The following is a 13,055-nucleotide window of genomic DNA, read 5'->3' as shown; positions in this document are numbered from 1 at the left end:
AGATATGCCTTTGGGCAGGAACCCAGCCCACTCATCTGCTCTTGGGGACAATGCAGGCCCACAAGCTGGCAGTTGGAGGTCACAGCTCACACCCTGACCCTAAAGGCCTAGCCCCTGGTCAGAGCTTCCCCACCCACAGAGGATCCTCAAGGCACCCACTGGAGCCACTGCTGCACACCCCTCATCATGTCACCAGGGCTGAGCTATGGGGACAGACTTGAAGGAAGTCAGGAACACAGGCCAGGCCCCCAGATATGCAAGGGTCAAGCCCCAGGACCATTTCCAGGGTGAGGTCCAGGGCCAGGCTGGGGGACGCTGCCCAAGGGGTTCTGGAGTGGCCTGACCCTCTGGACACATGCAGACTCCTTCCTAGACAGTGGATGTGGGCAGGAAGGGGCCACCCAGGGGTCCCTTCACCCCCGACCCCAGGTACCAGCCTCTGTGTCCCATGGAAGCCTCCACCTGACCCAGGAGACTTCACGGATGTGGGCACTGATGTTCAGCCAGCCATGTGATGGTCGGACACAGCCTCCCAGGCCCCAAGGCAAGGCAGGAGTCAGGACCTGGGAGCTGGGGACCCCAGGGGGGAGAACCAGGCCCTAAAGTCCCCAGGCTTCAGGGACCGGTGAAGACCTTCACAACCGGTGCCCGTCCTCGACCTCTGAGGATTTCCTCTGGGGCAGCCCCTGCAAAGTCAGAGTGAAACCCCATCAGGTCACTAACTGGCTGTAGGATGGAGGGGAATTGAATGCCAATCCTGTCACAGCCCCCTGGGGACGGGAAACCCTCCACCCAGAACGGATGACTGAGAAAATAAGAGTTTGGGCAAATCCCGACCGAGGCCCTTGGCAGTAAGCACTGCTCAAGAGGACCCGTGTTTTCTTTACATAAACACATAAATCACAATTAACAACAGGGGAAAAGATACAATCTGCCGGGTGCTGGAGAACCAGGCGTTTCTGATCTAAATGGATGGCTGGGCCCCGTAATTAACGGGCCGTGATGTATTGCTGCTTTGCTCATGAAGATTAACGGTCATACCTGGGACAGGAGAAGTGGGGCATCCCCCGAGGTGGTGGTGGTGGTGGGGGGGCTCCAGGCGGCCTGTTCATCCCAGTTCACCCCTCCCCGCAGCTGTGCCTGCCTTGCCATCACATCTCACTTGGAGACCCCTTGCTCACTCCCGCCTCCCCTGTGGTGTGTCCGTGGCGGGGAGCCTTTCAGTCTGGCTTGGCCGGGGGCCACACTCTGGGCACTCAAAGGGGTGGCCTTGGGTTTCCTGGGCCACACCCCAACTCCGGGGCTCCTCTGGGACTCGTAGCAATGTTGGAAGTTTCTAGACCCATTTTTTGTTAGGCCCAAGGTTAGCATCAAGGGGAAGTTTGTCTTGAAATACAGAAGTGTGAACTGGGGCCCCACCTGGCTCTGGACGCCTGCGGGTGGTCTTGGGTGAGGGCCCGAACTCCATCCATGCCCTGGCTTCCCCCTGCCATCCAACGTGGGAAGGCCGTGTCTGCTGGTGCACGCAGTGCCCTGTCCAGGCAGGAGGCAGACAGACTGGCTGCCAGGCCTCTCTCCGCTCTGGGAACAGGAGGTGGCAGGGGCTCTGAGGGGCGGGGAGGAGGCCCTACCCTCCGGGCCCCTGCTGATCCTGGTCTCCCATGTGCAGCTTGGAGCAGCACATGGTCGTCCACACGGAGGAGCGAGAGTACAAGTGTGACCAGTGTCCCAAGGCCTTCAACTGGAAGTCCAACCTTATCCGCCACCAGATGTCCCACGACAGCGGCAAGCGCTTCGAATGTGAAAACTGCGTGAAGGTAACCGGGCTCACCCCGCCGGCCCCACCCGAGCCAAGACACAGAGCACGCGTGGGGACCACGGGCCCCCAGTCATTCGAGAGGAAGACAGGAAGTGTGCAGCGCTGCGCAATGGGGAAGGAGAGGGCGGCCAGACCAGGTCCTCTCGGGTTCCCACCTACATGGCAGGACAGACTCCTGGGTCAAAGACCTGGAGCTTAAAGCTTCTGAGCTCCTGTCTGGAGCACCCTCAGGGCCACAGTTCTCTCGAGAATTATTATTGAAGAACCAGAGTCCAGAGAGGCCTGACAGCCCACCTAAGGCCATCTAGCATGTCACTGCCCCAGCAGAGACTGGTCTGGCCAGGCTCAGGGCGGTGGGCAGAGCCCCCAGAGAGACCCCCATCCCGTGACCTGACCCGGGGTCCACAGGGAGCGACCGACAGAATGTGACGCGCCGGAGTCTGTGTCCCCAGGTGTTCACGGACCCCAGCAACCTGCAGCGACACATCCGCTCTCAGCACGTGGGCGCCCGGGCCCACGCCTGCCCAGACTGCGGGAAGACCTTCGCCACCTCCTCGGGCCTCAAGCAGCACAAGCACATCCACAGCACCGTCAAACCTTTCATATGTGAGTGAGGGCCCGCCCGGCCCCGCCCAGCTCCCTCCCAGCGTGCCCAGGGTGGGCGTGCTTGGGGGTCAGCCAGGGGGCGAAGTCCTCAGGCTCTTCCCTGCTTGTGGGACCCCATCTGTCCAGAAAATACTTGCGGCAGCTGCCAATCCCTCTGCCCAGGGGTGGCTGCCTCCTGGCGCCACTTTATCATTACCCTGCTCCCTCGCACGCTTTTACTCTGGGATCCATTTTGCTCTGGCCTCACTTTCCCCTCTTGCGCCCCTTGGGTCCTCCCTGTGGCTCACTCGTCCAGTGGCTACAGGTGGGCAGTGGGTAGTGAAGATCCCTGTGGTCCTGCAGAGAAGGACCTGCAACTTACCTTTTCCCTCCGTGCCTCCCCTTCCCCACCCCACACGGGCTGCCCAGAGCTCCAGCAGGTGTGATAATATCAGTGCTTCCCACTCACCTGCAGCCTTTGGGGACCCCAGGCTGCATGCCTGTGCTAACCTGGGTGGCAGGGGCCAGCCATGAATAACTGGACCCCTGTCCACATGCCGTTGACCTGCCAGTGGAGGAGATGGAAGCTAAACCATCACCAGGGTGGGAGGAGGGCTGGAGGGTCAGGAGGCTCTCCAGGTGCCCAAGTAGGTGTCATCTGGCCCATATGCTGGGAGGTGGGATGGTCTATGAGTGACCCAAGTTCTGGCAGAGAGCTCGAGGAGGTGGGCAGGGGGTGGGGTGAGAACGACGGGGTGCCTGCCAAGAAGGCTCATGACAGGGCACTGTGAGCACAGAAGCCTTGAGCTTGTGGTGTGTCTGGGGAGGGAAGTAATAGGAGAGGAGTCAGAGGTCACAGGGTTAGGTCCTGGGAATCTAGTGGGCCAATGCAGGAGCATGACCCTACTTCTCAGAGTTTAGGAGATATTGAAGGTTCTTCTGTCTAGCACTGCACCAAGTCATCTCACTTGAGATTGTGCTGAGTCACTGTTCACACCAACACAAAGCTGACTCATCAGCCAGCGTAACTCACCAGCATTGTCCTGGCTCATGGTTCACACCAGCATCCTGCTGAGTCAGCATTCACAGGACCTTGACCTAATTCATTGTTCACACCAGCATTGCACTGGGAGTCATTCACATAAGATTGTGCTGAGTCACTGTTCACACCAACACAGAGCTGACTCATCAGCCAGCTTAACTCACCAGTGTTGTCCTGACTCATAGTTCGCACCAGTATTCTGCTGAGTCAGCATCACACCAGCTCGTCCCGACTCATCCTCCACATCAGCACCACACTAAGGGTCATTCACATAAGATTGCGCTGAGTCATTCTCCACATGAGGTTGTGCTGAGCCATCATTTTACACACATGAGTTCACAGCACCCTTACAAAACCTGACGGACCAGGGACCACACTGTGCCCAACCAAAGGGAAGTGACAGGGAAGGAAACAGTCTTGGCAGTGTGAAGTGACCAGGCCTTTGAGGCCCCGCTGCAGCTCCAGGGGCCTGGCTGCTGACCCCAGGCTGGGTGGCCTGGTACCTCTCGGGTCCCAGCACATCAATGTTGGGGGTGGGAGGAGCTAACTCTGGGAACTTGAGGACTTGGGTCTCAGTGGTTTCACCAATGTGGGGGTCTCACAGGACTGGACTGCTCCCCCAAAGAGGCCATACTTTCTGGCTGGTCAGGCCTTTGTTGAGTAGCTGGGGCTGTGCTCACCTCCTGCCCACTGCCCTGAACCTAGGCTTCCAGCTATCTTGCTAGAGGTGACTGAGCCCCCATCTCACCTGGGTCACCCACTCCCTCAGTCAGGGAAATGCACTTCTTGAGAGTGAGTTTGTGTGTGTGTGTGCACATCCTCTACAGGAAAAGAAACTGCTGGCCAGCACAAGCACTGGCCAGGGTCCCTCTGCGTCCCGCAGGGCACGGGTACGCTCCACCAGGCACTGGTCCCATGTCCAGCTCATGGTGGGCTGCTTGGGCCTTTCCCAGCCCCTGCAGGAAGCCAGCTCCCTTCGCCAGATCTGCCAGCCATCACAGGACCAGGACCCACCTCGCCAGGGACCTCAGTCTCCCAGAGGCCTCTCTGTAGCCCCAGCATTTCATCAGGACCCTTTTCTCGTGTAACTGGGTGGATGGGAAGCAAAGGTCCCAGGCTCCCTTCACCCAGGCATGGCCACTGGTCCCCGAGCCACCCCCACCACACACACCGGGAGTTGCCCTGGGAGGGTGCCATTTCCAAGCTCAGGATGGCAGAAGCCACTGATGAGGTACCACGGAGCCCCACTGTGGGGGACGGAGGGCGTCACTGAGCCTCTGCAAGGGCCGGGAACGTAGCAAGGTGTCACTCGTCTGGCCAGGAGCCCTGAGCCAGGGAGTGGCCTCTCTTCCCTCGAGGGTCGGCAGGCGGCCTGAGGGTATTTATAGACCTTCCCGAGGAGCAGCGGCCCCTCTGCACCAGCCTCCTCCCAAAAAGGGCAGATTTGATTAAACGAGGCAGTGCTCTTCCCCCTCAGCCTTGAAAACGTCCCGCCAAGCCAGACAGCCAGGAAGGCAGAGCCGTTAATATAAATAGATATTGTGATTAAAGAGCACGATCAGCTCGGGGCCAGCGCTCCCAGCGAGATTCGCATGACATCAGGCCACGAGAGTGTGAGGAGAGCGAGAAACACGTTGAAATCATTGTTTCCACGGGGGCTGCATTTAGAAAGCAAATCGTCCTGCAGAGAGAGAGAGACAGACAGTGTGTGTGTGTGTGTGTGTGTGTGTGTGTGTGTGTGTGTGTGTGTGTGTGTTCCTCTGTTGCTGGTTAGGAAAACAAGAAGAGAAAGAAAAACTGGAGGTTGGCCGACACTCAGCTCACCATTGGGAAAATGGTGAGACTGGGTCGCCAGGGCCTGCAGGGCCTGCCGTTCGGCTCTCACCGCCACCCTCTCCTGTTACCCACAGAGCTGGAGCAGCCTTTCCATCCCAGTCTGGGGAGGTCTCACTTTTCTCAGATGTGGAACCAGCCCCCTCGGGGGCTCCCCTCCCACCTCCACCTTCTAGCCACCCCCAGACTCTGATCTCACAGCCAGAAGCTCTGCTTCCAGGCCTGGGGATTAAGAACCCCAAGGGGCTGGTCGCTCCTGAGGCCTCCCTGTCCTGGGAGGCAGGGCTGGAGGCAGAACGAGGGGGGAAGCTGAGAGCATTTTAAACCTTAGAAGTGGGCGGCCTAGCCCAGGGGGTGTTGTTTTACTCGCTTCTGCTGGAACAGTGTGGCTGGCATGGTAGGGAGACCTGGTGGGGAGTCTGGATGGGCAGGTGCAGCTGCCTACATGAGGGTATGCCGTGTCTTTGCCCGTCTCTGGGAGCAACTTTGAAGACCTCAGTCCCACCTGACAAACTCATGGGATCAGGAGAACACAGAGCAGCAGGGCCCATTCTCCAGTGGAGAAGGCTGAAGTGGGTAGAGATCTACCCAGGCCACCCAGGGACCCCAGGGGAGGCACAGGGACATCGTCACCAATCCATTTTGGTCACCAGAGACCAATCCCAGGGAAGGGTGCGTGTGCGTAGATGTGTGCAAGTACATGTGATGACACAGTTAGAGTGCAACGTGTTTGTGAACATACACACTCATGCATGACACGCTCATGTACATAAGCGCACGTGCCCATAGACCTGTGTGCATATCTACATGCATGCACACTCCTGAGCGCACATGCAGGCGCTCATACCCAGTGATGCACGCATGCACACACATGTGCACACACGCACTCACACACACACACACACACATCCAGGCGCACGCCACTCCAGGCACCCGGCCGGACCCCCGGTGCCCCAGCCCCGGGCAGTGCGGGCCCCCGCCGCCTCCGCTCACGCCGCTGTCTCTGCCCTGCCGCCCCAGGTGAGGTCTGCCACAAGTCGTACACGCAGTTCTCCAACCTGTGCCGCCACAAGCGCATGCACGCGGACTGCCGCACGCAGATCAAGTGCAAGGACTGCGGGCAGATGTTCAGCACTACCTCGTCCCTCAACAAGCACCGGCGCTTCTGCGAGGGCAAGAACCATTACCCGCCGGGAGGCATCTTCGCACCCGGCCTGCCCCTGACCCCCAGCCCCTTGATGGACAAGGCCAAGCCACCCCCCGGTCTCAACCATGCCGGCCTGGGCTTCGGCGAGTACTTCCCCTCCAGGCCGCACCCCGGGAGCCTGCCCTTCTCCGCGGCACCCCCCAGCTTCCCCACGCTCACGCCCGGCTTCCCGGGTATCTTCCCTCCATCCCTGTACCCCCGGCCGCCTCTGCTACCTCCTACGCCGCTGCTCAAGAGCCCCCTGAACCACACGCAGGACGCCAAGCTCCCTAGCCCCCTGGGGAACCCGGCCCTGCCCCTTGTCTCCGCTGTCAGCAACAGTAGCCAGAGCACCACAGCGGCCGCGGGGCCCGAGGAGAAGCTGGAGGGCCACCTGGAGGAGGCGTATGCCACCAAGCTCAAGCCCCGGGGCAGCGACCTGTCAGACGGCAGCGACTTCGAGGACATCAACACCACGACTGGGACCGACCTGGACACGACCACGGGAACAGGCTCCGACCTAGACAGCGATGTGGATAGTGACCGTGACAAGACCAAGGACAAGGGCAAGGCGGCCGAGGGCAAGCCAGAGTTCGGGGGCAGCACGGTGCCCCCAGGCGCCCCCAACAGTGTGGGCGAGGTTCCCGTCTTCTACTCCCAGCACTTCTTCCCGCCGCCCCAGGAGCAGCTGCTGACAGCGTCAGGCGCGGCAGGCGACTCCATCAAGGCCATCGCGTCCATCGCTGAGAAGTACTTCGGGCCCGGCTTCATGGGCGTACCGGAGAAGAAGCTGGGCGCGCTGCCCTACCACTCCGTGTTCCCCTTCCAGTTCCTGCCCCACCTCCCTCACTCCCTGTACCCCTTCACGGACCGTGCCCTCACCCACAACCTGCTGGTCAAGGCCGAGCCAAAGTCGCCCCGGGACGCCCTCAAGGCTGGCGGCCCCAGTGCCGAGTCCCCCTTTGACCTCACCACCAAACCCAAAGAGGCCAAGCCCATCCTGCCGGCGCCCAAGGTGCCCCCAGCCCCAGTGTCTGGTGAGGAGCAGCCACTGGACCTGAGCATTGGCAGCCGTGCACGGGCCAGCCAGAACGGAGGGACCCGGGAGCCCCGCAAGAACCACGTGTACGGCGAGCGCAGGCTGGGGCCCAGCGAGGGGCTGCCCAAGGCATGCCCGGCCCAGCTGCCCCAGCAGCCACCCCTGCACTACGCCAAGCCATCGCCCTTCTTCATGGACCCCATCTACAGGTATTCACACGCTCCGCCCTCACGTGCTCTCCCTGGGGACCACCTCCCCTGCTCCCCCAAGCTTTGTCCCCCTGTCTTTGCAGCTTCAGGAGGTGCTTTGGCTCTGGGCAGGGAGGGGTCTGTGCTGCTTTGAAGTCCAGGCCCGGCTCGGCCCTTTCCTAGGGTGGGCGCCTGGCAGGGTCTTCTGGGCACACTTGGCTCCCTTTCTCAGATGCCACTGGGAAACGCACTGCCCTCCCTTGAACCCTGCCCCCAGCCTGCCCTCAGACTCCACCCCAGAGGCCCGCCTGCTGGTGTCTCCCGCCTCCCTGTCTGGACCGACTCTGCCTCCCAGGACACTCCTGGCTGTTAGGTCTGCTCCAGCATCTCTGCTTCCCTGCGACTGCCCTGTGGCCCCTACACGGGCCCCGCCCCTCTCCAGAGCCACAGCTGGGGTTCCTGTTGGCCTAGGGGCGATCAGAGGAGCCACTTATCCCCAGAGGGAGGAGGTGGAGGGAGAGAGGTGAAAGCTCTGGAAGGTTTGCAAAACATCAGCGTTCCAGCCCTCTGATAGACCTTCTGGTGAGGGGCCAACTGATTCCCCCTCCCCAGTTTCTGAGCAGGCTTTGATCAGGGGGTTTTGGCCCCCATTGCACGTGTCCCAGGGTGCTGGGAAGGCTGAGCCCTCAGGAGGGAGCTGTGCCCATGGGCGGGCCTGGAGGGGCCTGGAGGGGCAGGCAGGTGTGGTGCTTCAGCCACTATTACAGGCCCATGGTTCTGTGTGGGAGGGGCCCGTGCACACAGGTGAGTGTGTCTACATGGGAATGCAGAGAGCATGTGGCCACTCTGAGGGCTCATGGGAAGCACAGGGACCAGGCAGGGCCTGGGGATGGGTGTGTAAGTGAGGTCACCCCTGCAAAGGTGCAGCGGGAGGAATGATGGCAGGGTTGCCAGCAACAGGAAGGAGGGAGCATGGACCAGCCTCCTGCTCTGCCCTCCTCACCCACCCAGGTCCCCCCGCTCTGCGCTCACCCAGGGCCCTGGCTGGCCTGTGTCTGTAGCTGGTTCCATTTCCTGCCAGGTCTTGGCGTTGTCATCACAGGAAACCTGAAAAATGGTCCCTTGGGTGTTTCTTTAAAAACACACCATCCACAGATGGTTTGAGAAAGTGATCAGAGGCCTGTCACCACTGACGGTGGCTCACGGGCTTTCTGGGGGTGAACATGCCCATCAAAGGCCCAGGGGGCAGCTGCCAATTCCAGTGAATCCGTGGGACTGGGTGTGGGAGACAGGGGATAGCTGGGGTTCAAGAGAGGAGGCAAGGAGCAAGCAGCCCTCACGTAGAGGAAGGGGTGGGACTGGAGACCTAGAGACCAAGGCTCCTGGTCAAGCCCCCCGAGTTGGAGCCAGCAGGCCTGTAAGAGGCTCTGGGTTAACTGTTTCCCTTCAGCCTCCTTGTCCACCCTGTCCCAGCTCCCCTCCCAGCCCCCAGCCCTCCTCTACCCCTCCCCTCCCCACTGCAAGCCTGGTTCGGGGCTTTGGGCCTTTTTCTGGAAGTTGGCAGGGCAGCCAGTCAGGCCTGGAAGCAGGAATCGGCCCCAGGGCCCCCCGACCCTCTCCTCCTGCCCAAACTTCTCTGAGACCTGGCTTGCGTCGGGCTCTTGCCCTCTGGATTTAGGGTACAGCTGCTGATGGAGGAGCTGCCTGGTCCCCACTTGCACACACAGACACCAGCAAAATGCCCCAGATATGGGGTAACCTCTCCCCACCGCCCCCTGAGCCCAGTCAAGATGAACACTCGTGGTGTCGAGAAGGTTCCCTCCAAGTGAAGGTGTGGGCAACAGTCACTGCCTGTGTAAACGTTGGCCAAGGGCTAGGGGACAAGGTCCTCCCAGCTCCTGGTTGGTCCTGGGGTGACTCCAGCAAAACTCCCCAGTGTCCCCACAGGCCCCCCCAGGTGTGACCATGGACACATACCCGTAACCCTCCTTCCCCCCAGTTGGAGGAACCCCAACACCACCAGGCTGATTCCCCCCGCCCCCCCAACCCTCCTGCCCTTCTCACCTCCACGTGCTGCTGGCTCTGTGACAAGGCCAGGGACACTGTGATGACGAAAGCAAGACGTGTACCTTGGCAGGGCGCACGTCTGCTGGGGGTCAGGGGTCAGCTGGCAGGGGCTTCACGGAGCCAGCCTGGTGGGCTGCATGAGACACAGAGGGCGGGAGAAGGCAGAGGACAATCTTCAACACCCCCTGCCTCACTGTGAGACCCCTTCCTCTCCGCCCACACCACCCACCCTGGGGGCCTTATTGAAAGACCAACCCAGCCCAGCTTTGAACGGGGCCTCTGCTAAAGCCCTGAGGTCGCCTAGGGGCAGAGCTGAGCCTAAGAGGGGTGGGAGTGTGGCCCTGGACAGACGAGGTGGCGGTCCCTGCAGCCGTGTCTGCCTGCAGAGAGGTGGTAGGACTCCCATGTCGCCTTATATAAATCTCGACTCCCATGGGGGAGACTGAGGCGGGCTTCGTTGGGAAATGGTGAGAGGAGGAGGTCAGGGGAGGAGGGACAGCCTCCTCTTCCGCTTGCTGTGATTGGCAGTTGTACTGGCATTTGGGGAACATTCTGGAACTGTTGTCTCCAGCAGCTGTCTTGAGGTTTTAGGTAGACACTGCCTGGCTGCTGTGGGGAGGCTCTGAGACCTCCCCAGGGCAGAAACCTGCTGATCACTCACACAGCCCTGCCCGGTTGGACCCTGCTCGCTCATACACTCACCCAGTTGGACAGAGCACCTGTGCCAAGGGCTCAGTAGAAAAGGGAAGTTGGGTGTAGGTGGCAGCCCCATGTGCCCCATGTGCCCCATGTTCCGCTGTTGGGGAGCCCAGGCACCCCGACAGGGCCGAGCCCTCCCTGGGCAAATGGGTCAGTGGGCAGAGGCTGCCACACACGGAACCCTTAGGGAAGAGTCCTAGCTCCGGCATCAGGCGTTCATCACATGCATGGGTGCTGGCAGCTGGGTGGTTGGGGGGACACTGGGGAGACTCGAAGGGGTCCAGACCTGGATGTGGTGTGGGGAACATGTGCTCAGACAGGCAAGTGCACAGCCGGGTTACAGACCGTCCTTACGGCATCAGGTGAGACGTGGTCACAGGGCCCGTGGAAGTTGGGCTCTGAGGTGAGGCCCCCACCTTGTGACCGATGGGGCACAGGTGGGTGCCAGGAGGGGCAAGGACCACAGCCCCTCCCCGCCCAGTGCTGGGCTGCTCAGTGGGGTCCGTAACCCTCTGTGTTGCTGTCCAGCAGGGTGGAGAAGCGGAAGGTGACCGACCCAGTGGGAGCCCTTAAGGAAAAGTACCTGAGGCCATCCCCGCTGCTCTTCCACCCCCAGGTAAGGCCAGCGGGAGCCTGAGGTCCATCCAGGCCCAGCCACAAGCCCCAGGCAGGTCTCTGCTTCCCGTCCCTGCACACCCACCCATCCCTGTGAGGTTGGGGAAGATGAGACAGGGCTGGACAGGTGAGGCAGGAGGGTGGTCCTTGGCGGGGGAGCCCTAGGAAGCAGCCAGGGACACTGGCCCACAGGTGCCCGCTTCGATCCACGGCTGGGAGGAGTAGTGAACGTTGCCCCTGCAGCAGTGGGCTGCAGCTCTGATGGAGCATATCCAAACATTTGGACCACAGGGAGAATGAATAGGAGAGAGCCAGGGAGGTGTGGACGCCAGCAACCTCTCTGGTACAAGGGACATGGGGGCACTTAAGGGGAAAGATCAGCAGAGGAGGGGCAGTGCAGAGGGCGGAGGCAGGGAGCAGGACAGCAGCAGAGGGACAGGCATCGAGCTCAGGGGATCCCAGGGAGTCGTAGACAGACGGACTGCCCTCCCCCGGGGATGCAGAGAGTGGCGAGGCCACCTGTCGAGACTAGAATCAGGAGTCTGGGAAAAAGAACCCCCAAGTCTGGGGAGTGGTCACAGACCCCACCAAGCCTGCAGGCACTCTGTGCCCCTGTTCTCACCACTTGGAGCCCGGCCTGTCCCCAGACCCACGGGCCTCCCCTGCCCAAGCTAGAGAAGACTCAGGACTGAGTTGTGGGCCAGCCTGGACCCAGACTCCAGACCCGGGCATTGTTCTCTCCCTCTGCGTTTCCCGCCTGGGACAAACCCGTGGTTTGTGGAACCTGCACCCCGCCTGGGTTCACAGCTAAACTTACTGCCTCCCATTGTCTCATGAGGGCCTCGGAGTTTGGTTAAGAACTTCCCCTGGTTTCCTCGGGCCCTGCTGGAAAAAGCAGGCAAGCCAGCCAGGCACATCCTGTGTTTGTGTTTGTCCGGGAGCTTGGCTGGGAATATCTGATCAGGCAAAGTGGGCTGGGCAGGCCGGACCCTCCCAGGCCTGAGGAAGAGGGACCTGGCAGGGGGCTGGCTGCCCATTGTCTCTGCTGCCTGCTCCCCCAACCAGCCACCCCTGCTGCCTACCCCTGAGCCCAGATCCGGGGCTGGGGGTGGGAAAGGTGACTAGTAAGTCCCCTGATGAAATGGTCTGAGGTGAGGCCATCACTAGGACAGGGCAGCTTCCAGCCACTGTAAAGTCTTGGGGGGGGGGGGGCGCGGGGGTCACAATGCACAAAGACACCAACATGCTCTGGTCAGCTGCCTCTCATTTCTGAGGCCCGACATGCAGGTGTGCAGCCCCTGGGGTTGCAGGGAGAGGCGGTCTGCCAAGCCACTGCTCCTCACCACCTCTGGGCCGGGGAGTCTGGGGCAGTAGTCCCAGAACCTCCCAAGGCTGCAGCTAAAACTGAGCCCACTGGCAGACAGGCAGCAGTCTGTGTGCCTAGATCCCATCATCTAGGGATGCATCTGAGGGGCCAGGCAGTGTCCATCTGTCCATCAGTGGAGACAGGTGGGCCACCCACAGCTGGAAGCAGCATGCATCTAACGGGGGAGCATGCCCATCCCATAGTGATGGTGAGGCCCAAATCCTGCAACTGTGCAGAGCTGGCCAGGGTCTAGGTGGCAGCCCAGGGTCAAGGGAGGCCTCAGCCATAGGATGGACCCCATCTTCTGTTTGTTAACCCCTTTCTGGTGTCTTATCTAACCACTCAGTTGTTCCCCAGCCTAAACCCTGAGGGACTCCAGACACAATGAAAACTCTTCCTTTCTCAGTCTCATCCCAGCCTCCCATAGGGCCTGACTTGCAGCAGGCAGCCTCAGGTGGAGAGAAGTGTTGCTAAGGCCTGCGCCAGCCCCTTCCCTGCTTCTGTCCCCCAGCCCCAAGGCAGGCACAGGATTCTAGTCAGAACCCTGCCCACCAGGTGGAAATGAGCAAAGCCAGGAGAAAGCAGCTCCCTTCTCCACCCCAGGCAAGCCTGTGGC

The 13,055-nt window shown here is 61.0% G+C and overlaps 1 protein-coding gene across 3 annotated transcripts in view; it reads left to right on the top strand.

The window, feature by feature from the left end:
• Positions 1-13,055, top strand: part of PRDM16 (PR/SET domain 16) — a 337,617-nt gene that overhangs the window by 300,853 nt on the left and 23,709 nt on the right. For 2 of the 3 annotated variants that reach the window (XM_042257375.2, XM_027975736.3), the window contains exons 7-10: positions 1,670-1,817; positions 2,272-2,425; positions 6,300-7,713; positions 10,987-11,074. In XM_042257375.2, the coding sequence (XP_042113309.1) occupies positions 1,670-1,817; positions 2,272-2,425; positions 6,300-7,713; positions 10,987-11,074 (1,804 nt within the window). The remainder of the gene's footprint in view (positions 1-1,669; positions 1,818-2,271; positions 2,426-6,299; positions 7,714-10,986; positions 11,075-13,055) is intronic. The other variant, XM_027975737.3, reaches the window with a different exon arrangement.

This window comes from Ovis aries, chromosome 12 (assembly GCF_016772045.2).
Source record: "Ovis aries strain OAR_USU_Benz2616 breed Rambouillet chromosome 12, ARS-UI_Ramb_v3.0, whole genome shotgun sequence".
NCBI classification, from domain to species: domain Eukaryota; kingdom Metazoa; phylum Chordata; class Mammalia; order Artiodactyla; family Bovidae; genus Ovis; species Ovis aries.
This window is presented reverse-complemented; position numbering and strand designations above follow the sequence as displayed.